The following is a 21,748-nucleotide window of genomic DNA, read 5'->3' on the forward strand; positions in this document are numbered from 1 at the left end:
AGATTCACAGGCATTTGTTTTTAATTCATATGATTCTAATGAAGGACTTTCCCACCACTCACCGCCTCCCTCTTTTTTCATCAGTCCCTCCATCTGCAAAGGTCATCAGGAACTTATATGTTGACCTACCTTAGAACCATTTATCATTGGTTTGGCATTCCACTGTGGCAAATGCACAAATAAATACCACACTGTAATTATGGAAATACGGAGGGCCTGGATTAGATATTCTGAACCCATTTGGGATGTGGGGAATTTAGCACTAACCCAGAATTCCACAGCGAGGGGCAGGGCTGCTCCAAACCCCATTCCCTTGAGGGTCACTTGTGCAGCGGATGGTACTCTCTCCAATGAGGTCAAAGGTTGTCCCTCTGTCTGGGTGGGGGTCGCATGTGTAATTTACTGCTTTTCCAAAGGCAAAGACTTCCAGAGGTTTTCCTGTGTGTCTCCCATTAGGAATAACTGGAGGACTTGGACAAAAGATTTCTAGAAAAAAGGCAAAAGCTCTAAGTTTCATTCAGGAGTTTCACCAGAGGTATTCTGCAATTACAGGGTGCTATGATTGGTGTCGCTGAAAATATGCTAAGGAGATGACAATAGACATGAGGACTTTGAAGAGTTGGATTAAATGAGATGTCAGGAAAATGTATTGCAAAGTACAAAAGAGATTTGTCTATCCTGAATCTTCCAGATAGTGACGGTTCCTGAACAATAGAGACTTTACAACTTTAATGAAGTAGCAAAACATTTGAAGAAGAAAAATAGCCATTTTGAAGCGTTGCTCATTCATTTAGTTAAGATATATTAATTGAGCACTTGTCCTGTGTGAGTCACTCATCAGGATCCTGGGGACACAGTGCTGAGGAAGGAGCCAACGTTCTTAGGAAATATTTCTCAAATATATATATGTGTGCTAATCATCTTAAATAGGTGAAACTTTTGCTGATTACTTATTGATATTGATCATCAATCTCAGTGATAACAATAGCCCTGTCACAGTGAATTGAAACATATTCAGGCCATTATAAAAAACTCCAAATGGATTCAGATTGCTTTGTTTTTGAAAATGTCTAGGTCTGTTGATGATTTATTTTCTCTTTTAACTTTCTGGGTCAGGTTTCAAGTTGTTACTCCTTTCTAGCATCTGTTTATTTGTTTAGAACAGTCTCTTCCTCATTTCTAATTGTCATTTTTCATTAGAACTGGAATTTGGAAGAAGCTACTTTAACTAGCAAGAGTTACGAAAAATAAGAGAAAGCTTGAGTAGCCCAATCGATGAGCTTTCATGTGTGATGGTATAACAGACATTTGTCATGCTGCTTCAAGGAGCGCTGGATTTCTTACACAGCAAGAATCTCTATATAAGTTATGTTCTTCCAAAATTTTACTCTAAAAAGCACTGTAAGATGTGCAAGTATATTTCTAACAACATAAACATTTTAGTAAAATTTCATGGTTTTCTAAAGAAGCATGTTTCCCAATCATTAGAATCAAGAAATGAAGCAAAGTTTTATCTTCTATTGGGGAAATTATAAATGGGGAGACTAGGAGAAATCAGTAGTCTACTAATTATTGAACATATGGGGCTCATTTTTAAAAAATGACATTATTTAAAGAGCCCACGTTGCCAAGTCGATCCTAAGCCAAAAGAACAAACTGGAGGCATCAAGCTACCTGCCTTCAAACTATACTACAAGGCTACAGTAACCAAAACAGCATGGTACTGGCACCAAAACAGAGATACAGACCAATGCAACAGAACAGAGCCCTCAGAAATAATACTACACATCTACAACCATCTGATCTTTGACAAACCTGACAAAAACAAGCAATGGGGAAAGGATTCCCTATTTAATAATTGGTACTGGGAAAACTGGCTAGCCATATGTAGAAAGCTGAAACTGGATCCCTTCCTTTCACCGTATACAAAAATTAATTCAAGATGGATTAAAGACTTCAATGTTAGACCTAAAACCATAAAAACCCTACAAGAAAACATAGGCAACACCATTCAGGACATAGGCATGGGCAAGGACTGCATGTTTAAAACACCAAAAGCAAGGGCAAGTAAAGCCAAAATTGACAAATCGGATCTAATTAAACTAAAGAGCTTCTGCACAGCAAAAGAAACTACCATCAGAGTGACCAGGCAACCTACAGAATGGGAGAATATTTTTGCAATCTACTCATCTGACAAAGGGCTAATACCCAGAATCTACAAAGAATCAAACAAATTTACAAGAAAAAAACAACCCCACCAAAAAGCGGGTGAAGGATATGAGCAGACACTTTTCAAAAGAAGACATTTATGCTGCCAACAGACACATGAAAAAATGCTCATCGTCACTGGCCATCAGAGAAATGCAAATCAAAACCACAATGAGATATCATCTCACACCAGTTAGAATGGCCATCATTAAAAAGTTAGGAAACAACAGGTGCTGGAGAAGATTTGGAGAAATAGGAACACTTTTACACTGTTGGTGGGATGGTAAACTAGTTCAACCATTGTGGAAGACAGTGTGGAGATTCCTCAAGGATCTAGAACTAGAAATACCATTTGACCCAGCAATCCCATTACTGGGTATATACCCAAAGGATTATAAATCATGCTGCTATAAAGACACATGCACACGTATGTTTATTACTGCACTATTCACAATAGCAAAGACTTGGAACCAACCCAAAAGTCCATCAGTGATAGACTGGATTAAGAAAACGTGGCACATATACACCATGGAATACTATGCAGCCATAAAGAAGGATGAGTTCATGTCCTTTTTAGTGACATGGATAAAGCTGGAAACCATCATTCTCAGCAAACTATCACAAGGACAAAAAACTAAACACCGCATGTTCTCACTCATAGGTTGGAATTGAACAACGAGAAAACTTGGACACAGGAAGGGGAACATAACACACCAGGGCCTGTTGTGGGGTGGGGGAAGGGGGAGGGATAGCATTAGGAGATATACCTAATGTAAATGACGAGTTAATGGGTGCAGCACACCAACATGGCACATGTATACATATGTAACAAACCTGCACATTGTGCACATGTACCCTAGAACTTAAAGTATAATAAATTTTTTAAAATGACATTTATGAATCTCTCAGCATAAATTATTTAGGTACATGTTTTGAGAATTTAAGGAGTCTCGAACTGCTCGCCTTGTCTAATGTTGCTCCTCACTTTTCCCTCATTCCTAAATGCTTTGCTCTAGTATCTTCATAGCATTGAATTTATATTTTTTTCTTGTCCCTCTCCCCACCTGAGTAGAAACAATATGGGGACAGGGAATTCATTCGTCTTGTTCATTGATACAACTCCAGTGGCTAGATGAACATCAGGCACAAAGTATGTGATCAATAAATATTGATTAAATAAAGGCATGTTTAATATTTGTGTATTATCAAATATACACAAAAATTGTAGACTGCACCTGATGGGAGAATAAAATGGAAAAGAAAGAAGGGAGGAAAGAAGGAAGAAAGGGGAGAGAAAGGGAAGAAGGGAAGAAAGAACTGAAGAAAGGAAGGAAGAGAAAAAAGAAAGAAAAGAAAGAGAGAAAGAAAGCAAATTGTTAAGGCTTCACATTATCTAATCTCTCCTGACCTAGAAGCACTCTACCACAGGATTTATCGCACTAGAACACAGAATACAGAAGGACAGAGACAGATCAGATGGTTCCAAAGACAGGTGATGTACACATTGATTCACAACCAAACATTATTAAAATAAGCAATTTTCAAATCAATAATTCAGACTAGAAAATTGAAGAACCACATTAGGGGAGGTCATGGGTCAAATACTCAACAGATGAAGGGGAGAGATTGGCCTGAAATGTTACTCCTACTACTCACGTTCACACACTGGAACACTGCTATTCCAAAGGCTTTCCATTCCAGCCAAGACGCAGTAACTAGCAGAGTTGCCTTTTAATTGAAATCTAAAGAAGAAAATAGGAGTGAATAGTAAGCTGTTTCAGCCAAGAGGACACTTAGTTCACAATCTAGGTCCCAACCCCACATCTCAGGATTTTGGGGACCTGAGGCCAGCAGGTGGCAGAGTTGCACAGGCTACGTTATTCTGGAACAATCCCAGCCTCCAGAAGGGAGCAATATAGAATGGCAAAATGCTGTAGCTTGGTCACATGATAGTCCTGCTTGAATTGAAAAAGGTGGTCATGACATAGCTGCCATCCCCTTGACCCAGGACCCAGGCTTGGAGCTTCACAGAGTACTCCATGATAACCTGATAAATCACTCATTGTCATTATTAGAAACCCAGTCTTCTAATGCAGTGCCTTCCTAACTGTGACCCTGGAACAGCAAGTAAAACAGCTCCCAGTTTGGAGTGGAAAAGTGGGAAATAGCTGACGAGAGAACAGAGATTGTCCTTTCATCTCCACATCTGTGATGGCGTGAAGAAGGCTCAAAAGGGCAGTTTGGGCTGCTGAAGAGTAAGCGTGAATATTCTAGGGGAAAAAGGAAAGAAGAGAGGACATAATTTTTGGATGCAATTGTCGAAAATTCTCAATGTCTGTTGGGCCCTGATGCCCTCCTAACTCTTACTGGGTGCTGGCATTTGGAGCCTGCCAAGATGCTGTGTTACATTTTGGGATCAGGTGCTTTGTTGCCCATGTCAGTCAGCTCCCGTGTAGAGACGTGCACCCTGCGAAGAGCACTAGATGGACATAAACAAGGTAACGACCTTGCTGGAAATATTAACAGCAGCCATCAGGACCCCAGCCCAGAGCCCAGAGCCCATGACTAGCCAGATGACACATGACTGAATTTTTGAAAAAATGCTGATTTTTACATTTTCAGTCCTATCACAAATTTCACTAGTGATGATTTAAAGAATTTACTGAAATGATTCTTAAATGATCCTAGCTTTTTATAATAAGCTTTTTGTTACTTGCAATCTTTTCTGGGACTCTCTAAATTACTCATATTCCTTTTTGCTTGTAAAATATGATTTTTTTTCCTGAGATGAAGTTTCACTCTTGTTGTCCACGCTGGAGTGCAATGGTGCCATCTTGGCTCAGTGCAAACTCCACCTCCCAGGTTCAAGTGATTCTCGTGCCTCATCCACCTGAGTAGCTGGGATTACAGGCACATGCCACCATGCCCAGCTAACTTTTGTATTTTTAGTAGAGACAGGGTTTCACCATGTTGTCCAGGCTGGTCTCCAACTCCTGACCTCAGGTGATCTGCCCCCCTCAACCTCCCAAAGGTGCTAGGATTACAGGCATGAGCCACCGTGCCTGGCTGATATTTTTTGCTTAATGTGTTACCTCTATATTCATAACCAGTAGTTATACTTGCCTTTGAACTTGCCAGTTAATACGTGTTCCAGTTTCCTCTTCATATCTCATGTTATTAGTTCTATACGTTTCTTTCCTTTCTTCCTATGTGTACTTTGAAAGTTCATCTCTCTGAATGTGTGTGTGTGTGTGTGTGTGTGTGTGTGTGTGTGTGTGTGTGTTTCTTTTAAGCGACACCAAATCTCCCCTTTTTAGACTAATTCCCAACCCCAATTTCAATGTCCAGCAGGTCAGGCAAGCTCATACTCACCCTTCATCACAAACAAAATCCACTTTTGCTCCAAGCTGGAGATTTACTGGAAATAGCACACGGCCATTAAGAAGTTGGCCCATGAACTCATCACAGGATTTCACTGGAGAAAAAGAAAAATGAACAGAAATCACTGGCATGTGGAGAATAAAGACGCAAGCTACAAATATCAAGCCAGATAAGAGTCTAGTCACCTTCACATCTGGGGGCTTCAGGGCTCCAGTCTCCCTGGAGTGTGCAGCGCAGAGACGCAGCCCCTCTGAGGTCATAGCCGGGCTCACAGCTGTAGAACACTTCCTGCCCGGGTGAAAAGTTGTCCTTGTCCCTTTGGGTACGCTCACCATGCAGGACACCTGGAGGCGGCTGACATACTGGGGAGAGAGAAACAAAGTACTGCTAATTGTGTGAAAATAACTTTTTTCTCACTGTTAAACTGGCCAAGGGAATAATAATTACAAATCTATATATAATAATAAAGGTAGAATAAGGGCCTTATTACATTGATAAACTAAATACACAGTGCAAGGAAGATGTCTTGCCATCAGTCACAGAACTGACACATGGCACAACTGTGACTAAAACAGAGGTATCCCCAATTCATTGTTTCTCATCTAAAGTATTCAACTAAGATTTCAGAATGGACACTTCCTTCTAGAATGCTTCCAATTACTGTTCGCCCAGTACAAAATTGGGAGGAATGATGGATTTTTATATCTTCGTACTTCCTTTCTAGAAGGCATCACCAATTTAGTCTTGCATTTTAGGCAATAAAGGAGTGCCCCTGCCCATGTCTCATCTAATAGGTCCCTCCATCACCTATCACACTGGTGCAACAAATAGCGTCCATACATCTATTCTCATCTGCTTTCAAGTCTTCTCTCAGCGGCCACCTGACATAGGGTGGTGAAGAACTATGAGTCTCCTCTCTCCATGCTATGTAGCAGGGTGCTGCCTAGTCATTCATTTCACCTCAGTGAGAAGGTAGGAAACTGTCGAAGAAAATCTGAAAGACCTACTGTCACCATAATGAGAGTGTATATTTCACGCGACATATTGTAATGGCATCTCAGGCTCTCTCTTAATTTAGTTGATCTGACCTCGAGAAATCAGAACACATTTGGATCTCAACTAAGTTACATTAAACTGTTATAAAATGGAAAAAATAATTTCAGTTTGTCTTTGAACAGATCAGTTCCCTTTTCTGGACTTCAGCTTTCTCAAGCATCAAATGGGGGATTGGACTAGAAAAATGACTTCTTTGGGGAGTTTGTAAATACTCTGATGCTGTAATGTCCATTTTCAGGGTTCATCATCCGTGTTTCTCTTGACTAAGCAATGCCTGATGATGTAATATTGAGGTGCTGTGCTGGTTAAATTTCTGTTGGCCCCCAGCCGCACGCTTCTGCACTGTCTTTTGACAGCTAGCAATGGAAGCCTTAAAACTACAATGGTTTGTCTTCCTTGATAGCTGCGCTCTGGTTAGGTTCTGCCAATTGGAGGCATATATACCAAATTAAAAAGCAGGATGATGGCAGAATCTGTTCTACTTCTAGAGGTGGCTCGGGCAGTGGCAGTATAGATGGCTTCAGTGAGCAGCTACAGCTTCAGTTCTAATGGTGCCAATGACTTTGGCTCCTGCAATATCAGCTGCATTCTGGCAGCAGTGGTGGCTCCTGCAGTATTAGCAGCTTTCAGGGAGCTGCCTGCTCAGTGGGAGGGGCTGGCCATTTCAGCATCAGTCCAGGCTCCTGTGCTGTAGACTGGGAGCCACAGCAGCTCCCTGATCTCTCGTAACTTTGCCTTTGTCCTATTGCTTTTCCTGCCCTTCTAACATCTTTGTGACCTATTAGCTGTGACATGGTTTGGCTCTGTGTTCCCTCCCAAATCTCACGTCAAATGGTAATTCCCAGTTTTGGAGAAGGAGCCTGGTGGGAGGTGACTGGATCTTGGAGGTGGTTTCTAATGGTTTAGCACCATCACCCTAGTGCGGTCTTGTGATAGAGTTCTGTCGAGATCTGCTTGTTCCCAAGTGTGTAGCACCTCGCCTTGCTCTCTCTCTCTCTCCTGCCAAGCATATGAAATATGCGTGCTTCCTCTTTGCCTTCCACCATGATTGTAACTTTCCTGAAGTGTCCCTAGCCATGTCTCCTTTACAGCCTACAGAACGCTGAGTCAATTAAACGTCTTTTCTTTATAAATTACCCAGTCTCAAGTAGTTTTTTATAGGAATGTGAGAAGAGACTAATACAACCTGCATGAAATCCCTCCCTCCTTGAAAGTATCTAGAGTAAGTTTTGATTTCATGACTGAATGCTGATTAGCAAAGCCAAGGCGCTGGAGTGGGGTGGACTTGCAATCCAGTTTTGTCTGCAAGTTAATGTCTCAGAAAGTTATCTGATCTGTCTAAGGCACATATTCGCTGTAAAACATAGAGGTCGGGCACGGTGGCTCATGCCTATAATCCCAGCACTTTGGGAGGCCAAGGTGTGTGGATTGCTTGAGCTGAGGAGTTCGAGACCAGCCTGGGCAACATGGTGAGACTATCTCTACAAAAAAAAATATAAAACCTTATCCAGGCATGGTGGCATGCACCTATATTCCCAGCTACTTGGGAGGCTCAGGCAGGAGAATTGCTTGAGCCAGGGAGGCAGAGGTTGAAGTGAGCCAGGGAGGCGGAGGTTGAAGTAAGCCCTGATGGCACCACTGCAGTCCAACCTGAGTGACAGATCAAGACAGTATCTCAAGCAAAACAAAACAGACAAACACAGAACAACTGGTAACTACCTAATAACTTTGTTTGAAGGATTAAAATTCACACATAGCCTGTATTATAGTGCCTGGCCAGAGGAATCACTCATTTTGTATCAACCATTATTAACTCAAAGGTAATTGATAGATCTGTTTATAAGAACCCCAAAGAACCAGCATATCCCTGGCCCAGGTTGAGTTTTGCTTCTCAATTTCAGCACATGTGCATGTACACACACCTTCTGAATTTCATGTTCACTACCTAGAAAATTTGCTCCCCACCCTGCTCACCACACATCCCTCCCCCTGAACAAATACTCATCTCCTGATCCAACAGCAACGCATGTCACTTGCAGGGCCCTTCTAGGCCTCAGTCAGACTCACCCCTGGAGCAGCTTGGTAGCTCTGGCTCCCATTTGTTCAGGGCCTGGCATTGCACGCGGCGGGGTCCTTTCATGACAAAGCCAGGCTGACACTTAAACTCCACAACTTCATTTAAGGAAAATAAGCTTCTGTTGTCAGATACCAATATTCCATTTTCCACAATTGGAGGCATGCATTTGTTAGGTATAATGCACTGAGGGGCCGGGCCGCTCCAGATGCCCACTTGATCTTCGTTGCTGGTGCAGTATATGGAGGGCTCACCGACGAGCTCAAACACCTTTCTCCTCTGCTTCCAAGATTGCAGTGGTAGGTCACCACAGATCCATAGTGAAAATACTCTCTGTTGGTGCTAATGAAATCTCCATTGGCGATGGTTGGGGGTAGCCCACAAGGAATTCCTGGAAAAAGAGACAGCAAATTAACCAAAACAAAACCTTGGGACAGAGTCTTGCTCTGTCACCCAGGCTGGAGTGCAGTGGCACGATCACGGCTCACTGCAACCTCCACTTCCCAGGTCAAGCAATCCTCCCACCTCAACCTCCCGAGTAGCTGGGATCACAGGTGTGCACCACCGTGTCTGGTTTATTTATGTATTTTTAGTAGAGATGGGGTTTGGCATGTTGGGCAGGCTAGTCTCGAACTCCTGGCCTCAAGCAATCTGCCTGCCTTGGCCTTTCAAAGTGCTGGGACTATAAGTGTGAGCCACCGCGCCCAGCCTGGTTTCTTAAAAGTATACTTTATTGTAAATTTTGCTAACAGTTTTTTTTAAATTCCAAATTACCAGAAGTAAATATTGACAATATTATTCTCATCTAATATTTGCTAATGTACAGACATGTTCTTATAGTTTTAAAATATTTTAAGTTCTGCTCTACTCAGTTAAGTTATTTCGCTAAATGTGTCCACATATTATTAGAGTCCACTTTTTTTTTTTTTTTTTTTTTAACAGAGCCTCACTCTGTTCCCCAGGCTGGAGTGAAGTGGCATGAGCTTGGCTTACTGCAGCCCCCGCCTTCCAGATTCAAGTGATTTTCCTGCCTCAGCCTCCTGAGCTGCTGGGATTTCAGGCATGCGCCGCCTGACTTGGCTAACTTTTGTATTTTTAGTAGAGACAGGCCTTCACCACGTTGGCCAGGCTGGTCTCGAACTCCTGACCTCAAGTGATCCGCCCGCCTCAGCCTCCCAATGTGCTGGGATTACAGGCATGAGCCACTGTGCCTAGCCTATAGTCTATGTTTTTATTTCTCCTGCTAAATGAGAATTCAACTATGTTATCTCACCATTATTAATTTAGTTCTCTCTATATAGAAGGCATATGTCTTTATTCTATTGGATATTAATATAATAAAGCATGTAGTATAGCATTTTTTTGAGACAATGTCTTGCTCTGCTGTCCAGGCTGGAGTATAATGTCATGATCATGGCTCATTGCAGCCTCAACCTCTCTGGCTCAAGCAATCCTCCCAACTCTCAGTCTCCTGAGTACTTGGGACTAGAGGCATGTGCCACCGTGCCCGTTTAGTTTTTGTATTTTTTGTAGAGACAGGGTTTTACCATGCTGTACAGGCTGGTCTCAAACTCCTGGACTCAAGCCATCTGCTCACCTAGGCCTTCCAAAGTGCTGGGATTACAAGTTTGAGTCACCACACGTGGCTCAGTATAACATCTTTATTAAATAATAAGAACAAAAGCTCTGGCAGAACTAATAAAGAAAAAGAACAAATATACAATATTACATATAATAAACACGATACTTACAGATTCAGAAGTAATAAAAAGAACTGGATACTGATCTACAGCCATACCACCCTGAATCCCTGAATGCACCCAATCTCGTCTGATCTTGGAAGAACTGAATACTGTGTCCTACTCTACCGTAGAACAGTGCCCAGCCTGGATATTGCCCTTCTACAAGTTTGTTCCCACTTATCCTCCCACCAACTGGGTTTGAAATGGCTGATTTCCTCACACCATCACTAATCCCAGGATCATACACATTTTATATTCCTTGTTAGCTTGCAATTGCTCATTCCTCTTTGCTCCCCAAAATGTAGAAAGCTCATCTTCCAAACAACTCACAGGGAAGATGGCATGCCCCTGTTTAGACAAAGAATAAGAAGGAAGAAAGAGCTGCATGGCTTGAATATCTGATGTGGTACTAAGAGCTTGCAGAGAGGATATAGGGTTTCTTTCACTGACTTTGTATTTGTTGACTTCACTAAAGAAAATGCTCTTCAAACTGGGAGGTGTTCACCAGCAGAAGAGGAAATTGGGGTTAAGTGAGCTAAAGACTAGTTTAAAATAAATTAGACCTTGAGATAAGAAAAAAAAAAGCATTTTAGGTGAAGGTGAAGTTTGGAATGCTGTGAGCCATTTTAAGGATATGACTGGATTCTTCAAATATCAGAAGGACACCATTTCCAAGAGGGAAGAGATTCATTCTTTGTAATTCTAGGGACAACTCTAGGATTAAACAGTGGGGTGAATGGGGAAAGAGATTTCAACTCACGTTGACAAATTGGCGGCTTCGTGCTCCAATGGGCAGTATTGCCTGAGAGGATACATTCAGCAGATGAGTGACCAATGAGTCGGTGCCTAAAGGCAAAAAATGGAAAATAATTGTGCTGTATATACCTCATCAACTTCCTCACAGCATGCATATGTGGCAAACCAGAAGGATTACAATGCAGGAGAAGTCTAAGGCCTAGCCTAAACTTTACCTATTATTCCAGCTTTTCTGCTTCTTTTTCCTCTTCTCTCACTATTGAAAGAGATATTTCTCTCTAACTTCCCCTGGCCCACATTGCTTCTAATATCTTGGCTTCATTGTGGACTGTAACTGGCACCAAAATAAACAATTATTTGTAGACCTGTTTGACAATTTTTTTCTTAAATTCTATCTTTCTCTAAATATTATTTTACCTTTTTTGTTTGCATTTTCGCTTAATTTTGTGTGTTGTTGTGTGTGCGTGCGCATATACTATGTCATTTTACTTGAGACATGTTTTTTATAAATACAAGATTTGTTGCTTTTGATCTGGTCTAGGAGACTTTGTCTTTCAAAAGAAGATTAAAGAAATGTATTGAGATAAATGATACATTTGATTCGCTTTCATCATCATTCTTTCACTGCCTTTTCACTGATTTCACGATGCCCAATGATGAGGATGTGGAGAAAGCAATGAATAAGTCACCTGACCCAAACATGAGGGAGCTTATTTCTGGTGGAAGAGAAAAATGCATTCTTGCTTTCCTTTTCCTTCCCTCTCATTTCTATATGGAAAGATAGATTCACTGTTTTAGTCATTCTAATAATTTGGAAATTAAACTTAATATTTTTTCCAATGAGGAATTTCATTTTATAGGTGTGCATATATATTATACATATACACGTGACACACATTTAAATCTATTTTCTCAATTTTAGAGTCAAACTCTGTATAGTCAGTCTACCATCTTTCTGTAATGTAAGTCTAGCCTATCTTTTCTTGCTGTCTCACATTTTCTAGTTTTATTGATATGTTCTATGAGTTTAGAGAGATTATTAATAAATTATGATTACATTGCCAAGTTTTGTGTGTATGTTTTTTTATTGTTGTTTTTTCTTTTACCATTATCCTATCTCATTGAGATTTCTTTTGGAATTCATCATTCTCCTTTTTAAAAATTTGCTTATGAATTGCCTGGGAAACATACTTAAATGGTACAATTTTGTGTCTTTGCTTATCCTTCAATGTGTATCTGGAGCCTCTAGGTGTGAATATTAGCTTGGTGCAATAGAAATGCTATCTTATACAATTTAGTGTTGTATAGAATCAATGTGGTGCCAATAAATTTATTTCTTTTGCGGGTATTACATTTTCATGTTTTATTTCTGGAATCTGAGTTTTTTCTCTATCCCTGAAACACAGAAGTTTCCCTAGTGATGGCTAGGTATGGACTCATTTGTTTACCCTTCTGGAATTTTTGCTACATGTATTTTGATCCTGACACCGTGTTACATATGTCTTCTCTTTTTCCTTTTTTGAGAAAGGGTCTTATTCTCTCATCCGGCTGGAGGGCAGGGGTGCCCTCATGGCTCACTGAAGCCTCAGCCTCCTGGGCTCAGGTGATCCTCCCACTTCAGTCTCCTGCCTAGCTGTGACCACAGGCACATGCCGCCATGCCCAGCTAATTTTTATATTTTTTTGTAGAGATGGGTTTTTTGCCATGTTGCCCAGGCTGGTCTCGAGCTCCTGGGCTCAATGATCCTCTTGCCTTGGCCTCTCAGGGTGTTGGGATTAGAGGTGTGAGCCACTGTGCCTGCCTGTCTTCTCCTTTTCATCTTTTCCCACTGCATTCAGGGAACATTTGGTTAACTCTTCTTACTCTTTGCTTTAATTTTCTGATATAGATCACATGTATGAAATGAAATATATAAACACACTGAACACATTATTCATTCATATACACACTTCATGGCTAGTTTAACAGAAGTATTTGTACAATTGAATCTTGTCACAAATATGAAAAGGAGAGTGTTCTGAAAGTGTCCCTGGTTTCCTGGCAGTAAATCTCTTTTGTAAAATTTCTCCTGATTTTTCAGACTGGTCTCTTTTACATGTATTTCCTGTTTCTTCTCATAAGCTCAATGTTTTTCTGCTTTATGCCATACAGAGGTTCCGCACTTACTCAGCAATGCAAGATGGGGAGGCACAGTCAGGAAATTTATCAATTCTATTTAAAAATGCTTAAAAAAAAGAGAAAATGAGACATTGGATTTATTCTAACTTTTGTCAGATTCTAGGTGCTGTGGTCTGTGAGGCCGTATGCTGGCAAATGTGCTGGACACCACAAACTTCCTTTCAGTGTCTGTTGCGGTGGCACAAACTTAGCCCCTGTTCGCTACCTGGCTTAGCTGTTCCCGTGAAGAGTGAGAATGAGGCAAAGCCTCCATTGTGTGCTGAGCAAGGGTGAGCACCAACAGCTGGACCCTGCGCTGTGAGCACCTGATGCCTGACGTTTTCAAAGGGGCTCTATTATAGGTTGAATTGTGTCTCCTCCAAGTATGTTGAAGTCTTAACCTCCAGTCCCTGAGGATGTGATCTTATTTGGAAATACAATCTTTGGAGACGCAATCAAGTTAAGATAAGGTCATTAGGTAGGCCCTAATCCAATATGACTTGTGTCCTCATAAAAAGGGAAAACTTTGGACACAGACATGCACAGAGAGAACAGCATATGAGAACACAGACCCAGAGGGAAGATGGCCGTATGAGGACAGAGACAGAAATTGGAGTTCTGCTGCCACACGCCAAGGAAGGCCTACAGCTCCAGAAGCTGGAAGATGCAATGAAGGATCCTACCCTACAGGATTCAGAGGGAGCATGGCCCTCCAACACCTTGATTTTGGATTTCCAGTCTCTAGAACAGAACTCCAAAAACTTCTGTTGTATTAAGCCACCCATTTCGTGTTACAGACATTCCTCAAAGATATTGCAGGTTCAGTTCCAGACCACCACAATAAAACACGTATCACGACAAATGAGTCACATGAATTTTTTGATTTCTCAGTGAGTCTAAAAGTTGTGTTTATACTATACGGTAGTCTATTAAGTGTGAAATAGCATTATGTCTAAACAAAGTCATACTTTATAAAATGGTTTATTGATAAAAAATGCTAAAGATTATCTGACCTTCAATAAGCTGTAATCTTTTTGCTGGTGGAGGGTCTTGCCTCAAGGTTGACGGCTGTGGACTGATCAGGGTGGTGGTTGCTGAAGGCTCGGGTGGCTTGGCAATTTCTTAAGCCAAGACAGCAATAAAATTGCTGTATTGATTGACTCTTCCTTTCACAAAAGATTTTTCTAGCATGCAGTGCTGTTTGTAACATTTTACCCTCTGAACTGCTTTCAAAATTGGAATCAATCCTCCCAGATACTGCTGCTGCTTTATCACTAAGTTTTTGTAATATTCTAAATCCTTTGTGGTCATTTTCACAATGCTCATGTCATCATCACCAGGAAGACACTCCACCTAAAAAAAAAACCACTTTCTCTACTCATTCATAAGAAGCAACTCCTTCATCTGTTCAACATTGATCATGAAGTTGTAGCAATTCAGTCACATCTTCGGGCTCCACTTCTAATTGTAGTTCTCTTGTTATTTTCACCACATCTGCAGTTATTTCCTCCTCTGAAGTCTTGAACCTCTCTCAAAGTCAGCCATGAGGGTTGGAATTAACTTCTACCAAACTCCTGTTAATGTTGATATTTTAAGCTCTTCCCATGAATCATGAATTTTCTTCATGGTATGTAGAATGATGAATTCTTTCCAGCAGTTTTGAACTTACTTTGTTCAGATCCATCAGAAGAATTACTGTCTGTGGGGACTCGCCTTACAAAATGTATTTCTTTAATAGTGAAACTTGAAAGTCAAAATTACTCCTCAGCCATGGGCTGCAGAATGGCTGCTGTTGTTAGCAGGCAGGAAAACTCCATTCATCTCCGTGTCCATCTCCATTAGAGCTCTTGGCTGCTTAGGTGCAATGTCAATGAGCAGTAATATTTTGAAAGGAATCTGTTTTTCTGAGCACTAGATCTCAACAGTGGGCTTAAAATATTCAGTAAACTATGCTGCAAACATACCTCTGTCGTCAGGCTTTGTTCCATTTATAGACACAGGCAAGGTACATTTAGCATAATGCTTAAGGGCCTAGGATTTCTAGAATGGTCAGTGAGCATTGGCTTCAACTCGAAGTCACCAGCGGCATTAGCGCCTAAAAATCAGCCTGCCCTTTGAAGCTTTGAACCCAGGCAATGGCTTCTCCTCTCTAGCTATGAAAGTCCAATAGACGGCTGTTTGGTCTACATGGAAAATCTGTAATTTAGCGTAACACCTTCATCAGTGACCTTAGCCTAGATCTTCTAAATAACTTGCTGCAGCTTTTACATGAGCACTTGCTGCTTCACCTTGGACCTTTATGTTATGGAGAGGGCTTCTTTCCTTAAACCTCAGGAACCAAATTCTGCTAGCTTCCAGCTTTTTTTCTGCAGCTTCCTGACCTCTGTCAGCCTTCACAGAATTGAATAGAGTTAGGGCCTTGCTCAGGATTAGGCTGTGGCTTCAGGAAATGTTTCCAGTTTGATCTTGTATCTATACCTCTGAAACTTCTTCCGTATCAGCAATAAGGCTGTTTCATCTTCTTATCATTCGTGTGTTCACTGGAATAGTCGTTTGTATTTCCTTCAAGTATTTTTGCTTTGCCTTTACAACTTGCTAGCTGTTTGGCACATGAGGAATGGCTTTTGGCCTATCTTGGCTTTCAACATATCTTCCTCAGTAAGCTTAATCATCTCTAGCTTTTGATTTAAAGTAAGAGATGCATGAGTCCTCCTTTCATGTCAACACTTGAAGGCCAGTGTAGGGCTATTGATTGGACTCATTTTAGTATTATTGTGTCTCAGAGATTAGGGAGTCCTGAAGAGAGGGAGAGAGAAGGAGAATGTCTAGTCCATGGAGCAGTCAAAGCACACACATTTATTGATTAGGTTTTCTGTCTTATATGGGTGCAGTTCGTAGGGACCCCAAAAAATGACAATAGTAACATCAAAGATCACTGATGACAGATCACAATCACAGACATGATAATAATGAAAACATCTGCGATATTGTGAGAATAACCAAATGCTACAGAGACACAAAGTGAACACACGCTGTTGGATAAATGATGCCGACGAACATGCTTATCGCAGCGTTGCCACTAGCCTTCAATTTGTCAAAAGCATAACATCTGCGAAGTACAATAAAACGAGGAAGGCCTGTACTTTTTGATGGCAGCCCTAGCAAGCGATCGTGCTGTTATCATTAAAATTTGTTCTCTCACACAGCTGCTACATGGTCTTCCCTTTCTCCCAGCAATGTCTACTCTGGGTTAGGGTTGTTTGTGTGCTTTGACTACTACACTTCTAATTTTTTTTTCCTTCCCATCCAGTGAACAGCCTACTGTTTATATGTGCACTGCCCTGGTTTCCAGCAAGGATACAGATTTTTCCCCTAATCTTCTCCTATCTTTGTTCATTTCAATCAGGAGTTAACACCTGTGTTCAAGCCTTTTAAGAGCAGGTGGCAATAGCCTAGTTTCCTTGTTGAGATGTGGCTAGAAAGTACTATTGCTGTGCTAGAACTGTTAAACCAAGAGATGTTGCTGCCAACTCACCCTGTAGTACAAGAATAGTTGATTCTGGATCCAACCTGGATGTTTGTGATCACATGCACCATGCCATTCACTGGATCTGGAGGAGTTTTACATGATTTACCTATGGGAAAGAAAGTATTTTGGAGCCAGGTAGAGTAATCTGAACTCTCTTCAGTACATAAGGTCTCAAACTGCATGTAGCTTCCTGAAGAAAACACGCAGTTCTGATGGTTCCACAGATTTTGGCACCTTGAGAAAACTCATCAGAGTGCTGAGGATCAGCCACCTACTAAGCCACTTTCAAAAAGACCTTCCCTCCGGATCTATTCAGATCTAGATTTAGATCTGTGTAGAGACCTTGCATCCCTTATCAAAATGTAAAGATTATTTATGGCATTATTTACTACCAATATATTTCAAAGTTTGCAAAGGATTTCTTCCCACCTTGTTATTCAAGCAGAATTTGTCTTCCTACACCATTTTTTTCCTGATCTAGTCATTTATTATTTTCTTTCCCATAGGGAATGAAGATTTTCTCTGCAACTATTTCTTGAAACATTCTCATGAAGTGAGCATTTCAAGCAATAATCAAGGATGACCTACAAGAAAAACTCTTACATCCACCTATCTGAACACTTTTCAGAAAAAGTTTCTCATATCCCACATTTGAAAAAATACAATAAGAAGCTTTTGCAGACATGGGAAAAATCCAATGCAAGTTTACTCACGTTTACAGACATCTTTGGGACTCGACCAGACCAGGTTATCTAGACATGTGATAGAGAATGGCCTCCCATAGTACTCAGGACGGCATTCGTACTTTAAAGATGTCCCAATGGGAAAGTCAGATGCATTGGTTTGGGTTTTCAACTTAGCAAACAGAAAACGATCCGGGGCTTGACAGTGACCTAGAGACCAAGAAATCAAGAATATCTGAGTTAATAAAAAGATACCCAATGTGTTTCCTCTTTTCTCTTCCTTGGTAGATTTGATGCCAGAAGAAAAGAAACTTTTAGTTATGAAAAAAAAAAAAAAACTTCCCTGTAAAATAGAAAGGAAAGTTCCATTAGCATAGGCTTATAAGGAAGTATATTATCTGGACGACTAGTCTGCTCTCTGGTCTTTCTACTCATATAATTTATTTATTTTTATTTTTAATTTTTTTTGTATTTTTAGTAGAGTTAGAGTTTCACTGTGTTTGCAGGCTGGTCTGGAACTCCTGACCTCTAGTGATACACCCGCCTTGGACTCCCAAAGCCTATTTTTATTGTTTTTGAGATAGGGTCTCACTCTGTCACCCAGGCTGGAGTGCAGTGGCACAATCTTGGCTCACTGCAACCTCTGCCTCCCAGGCTTAAGTGATCCTTCCATCTCAGCCTCCCGAGTAGCTGGGACCACAGGCAATTGCCACCATGCTCAGCCAATGCTCATATAATTTAATGTAAAGATAGCTCTGATTTAATTTTTCACATTTTTAGGCAGCCAGAAAGAGTTTTTCTGCCCAGGTTCCAGCTTTTGTGTCTGGTTTCCTTGTACTTCAAGGCATCAAAACTCCAATGAGAGTCCGACAAGCATGGGCGGGAACTCAAGACATTTCCTGGCAGAAGGAGCCACCGATTTTCTAGGTCACATTTCTAAGCCAAACATTTCAATAAGGAGATTCACAGGCATTTGTTTTTAATTCATATGATTCTAATGAAGGACTTTCCCACCACTCACCGCCTCCCTCTTTTTTCATCAGTCCCTCCATCTGCAAAGGTCATCAGGAACTTATATGTTGACCTACCTTAGAACCATTTATCATTGGTTTGGCATTCCACTGTGGCAAATGCACAAATAAATACCACACTGTAATTATGGAAATATGGAGGGCCTGGATTAGATATTCTGAACCCATTTGGGATGTGGGGAATTTAGCACTAACCCAGAATTCCACAGCGAGGGGCAGGGCTGCTCCAAACCCCATTCCCTTGAGGGTCACTTGTGCAGCGGATGGTACTCTCTCCAATGAGGTCAAAGGTTGTCCCTCTGTCTGGGTGGGGGTCGCATGTGTAATTTACTGCTTTTCCAAAGGCAAAGACTTCCAGAGGTTTTCCTGTGTGTCTCCCATTAGGAATAACTGGAGGACTTGGACAAAAGATTTCTAGAAAAAAGGCAAAAGCTCTAAGTTTCATTCAGGAGTTTCACCAGAGGTATTCTGCAATTACAGGGTGCTATGATTGGTGTCGCTGAAAATATGCTAAGGAGATGACAATAGACATGAGGACTTTGAAGAGTTGGATTAAATGAGATGTCAGCGAAAATGTATTGCAATGTACAAAAGAGATTTGTCTATCCTGAATCTTCCAGATAGTGACGGTTCCTGAACAATAGAAACTGTACAACTTTAATGAAGTAGCAAAACATTTGAAGAAGAAAAATAGCCATTTTGAAGCGTTGCTCATTCATTTAGTTAAGATATATTAATTGAGCACTTGTCCTGTGTGAGTCACTCATCAGGATCCTGGGGACACAGTGCTGAGGAAGGAGCCAACGTTCTTAGGAAATATTTCTCAAATATATTATGTGTGCTAATCATCTTAAATAGGTGAAACTTTTGCTGATTACTTATTGATATTGATCATCAATCTCAGTGATAACAATAGCCCTGTCACAGTGAATTGAAACATATTCAGGCCATTATAAAAAACTCCAAATGGATTCAGATTGCTTTGTTTTTGAAAATGTCTAGGTCTGTTGATGATTTATTTTCTCTTTTAACTTTCTGGGTCAGGTTTCAAGTTGTTACTCCTTTCTAGCATCTGTTTATTTGTTTAGAACAGTCTCTTCCTCATTTCTAATTGTCATTTTTCATTAGAACTGGAATTTGGAAGAAGCTACTTTAACTAGCAAGAGTTACGAAAAATAAGAGAAAGCTTGAGTAGCCCAATCGATGAGCTTTCATGTGTGATGGTATAACAGACATTTGTCATGCTGCTTCAAGGAGCGCTGGATTTCTTACACAGCAAGAATCTCTATATAAGTTATGTTCTTCCAAAATTTTACTCTAAAAAGCACTGTAAGATGTGCAAGTATATTTCTAACAACATAAACATTTTAGTAAAATTTCATGGTTTTCTAAAGAAGCATGTTTCCCAATCATTAGAATCAAGAAATGAAGCAAAGTTTTATCTTCTATTGGGGAAATTATAAATGGGGAGACTAGGAGAAATCAGTAGTCTACTAATTATTGAACATATGGGGCTCATTTTTAAAAAATGACATTATTTAAAGAGCCCACGTTGCCAAGTCGATCCTAAGCCAAAAGAACAAACTGGAGGCATCAAGCTACCTGCCTTCAAACTATACTACAAGGCTACAGTAACCAAAACAGCATGGTACTGGCACCAAAACAGAGATACAGACCAATGCAACAGAACAGAGCCCTCAGAAATAATACTACACATCTACAACCATCTGATCTTTGACAAACCTGACAAAAACAAGCAATGGGGAAAGGATTCCCTATTTAATAATTGGTACTGGGAAAACTGGCTAGCCATATGTAGAAAGCTGAAACTGGATCCCTTCCTTTCACCGTATACAAAAATTAATTCAAGATGGATTAAAGACTTCAATGTTAGACCTAAAACCATAAAAACCCTACAAGAAAACATAGGCAACACCATTCAGGACATAGGCATGGGCAAGGACTGCATGTTTAAAACACCAAAAGCAAGGGCAAGTAAAGCCAAAATTGACAAATCGGATCTAATTAAACTAAAGAGCTTCTGCACAGCAAAAGAAACTACCATCAGAGTGACCAGGCAACCTACAGAATGGGAGAATATTTTTGCAATCTACTCATCTGACAAAGGGCTAATACCCAGAATCTACAAAGAAATCAAACAAATTTACAAGAAAAAAACAACCCCACCAAAAAGCGGGTGAAGGATATGAGCAGACACTTTTCAAAAGAAGACATTTATGCTGCCAACAGACACATGAAAAAATGCTCATCGTCACTGGCCATCAGAGAAATGCAAATCAAAACCACAATGAGATATCATCTCACACCAGTTAGAATGGCCATCATTAAAAAGTTAGGAAACAACAGGTGCTGGAGAAGATTTGGAGAAATAGGAACACTTTTACACTGTTGGTGGGATGGTAAACTAGTTCAACCATTGTGGAAGACAGTGTGGAGATTCCTCAAGGATCTAGAACTAGAAATACCATTTGACCCAGCAATCCCATTACTGGATATATACCCAAAGGATTATAAATCATGCTGCTATAAAGACACATGCACACGTATGTTTATTACTGCACTATTCACAATAGCAAAGACTTGGAACCAACCCAAAAGTCCATCAGTGATAGACTGGATTAAGAAAACGTGGCACATATACACCATGGAATACTATGCAGCCATAAAGAAGGATGAGTTCATGTCCTTTTTAGTGACATGGATAAAGCTGGAAACCATCATTCTCAGCAAACTATCACAAGGACAAAAAACTAAACACCGCATGTTCTCACTCATAGGTTGGAATTGAACAACGAGAAAACTTGGACACAGGAAGGGGAACATAACACACCGGGGCCTGTTGTGGGGTGGGGGAAGGGGGAGGGATAGCATTAGGAGATATACCTAATGTAAATGACGAGTTAATGGGTGCAGCACACCAACATGGCACATGTATACATATGTAACAAACCTGCACATTGTGCACATGTACCCTAGAACTTAAAGTATAATAAATTTTTTAAAATGACATTTATGAATCTCTCAGCATAAATTATTTAGGTACATGTTTTGGGAATTTAAGGAGTCTTGAACTGCTCGCCTTGTCTAATGTTGCTCCTCACTTTTCCCTC

General features: G+C 40.6%; 1 protein-coding gene across 1 annotated transcript in view; it reads right to left on the bottom strand.

Moving 5' to 3' along the window:
- Nucleotides 1-21,748, bottom strand: part of CR1 (complement C3b/C4b receptor 1 (Knops blood group)) — a 145,516-nt gene that overhangs the window by 71,376 nt on the left and 52,392 nt on the right. The window contains 10 exon segments of the mRNA XM_030813081.1: nucleotides 268-486; nucleotides 3,865-3,950; nucleotides 5,581-5,683; nucleotides 5,775-5,951; nucleotides 8,713-8,994; nucleotides 8,997-9,110; nucleotides 11,222-11,307; nucleotides 16,910-17,009; nucleotides 17,617-17,796; nucleotides 18,813-19,031. Of these exon segments, the coding sequence (XP_030668941.1) occupies nucleotides 268-486; nucleotides 3,865-3,950; nucleotides 5,581-5,683; nucleotides 5,775-5,951; nucleotides 8,713-8,994; nucleotides 8,997-9,110; nucleotides 11,222-11,307; nucleotides 16,910-17,009; nucleotides 17,617-17,796; nucleotides 18,813-19,031 (1,566 nt within the window).

This window comes from Nomascus leucogenys, chromosome 5 (assembly GCF_006542625.1).
Source record: "Nomascus leucogenys isolate Asia chromosome 5, Asia_NLE_v1, whole genome shotgun sequence".
In the NCBI taxonomy this organism is placed as follows: Eukaryota; Metazoa; Chordata; class Mammalia; order Primates; family Hylobatidae; genus Nomascus; species Nomascus leucogenys.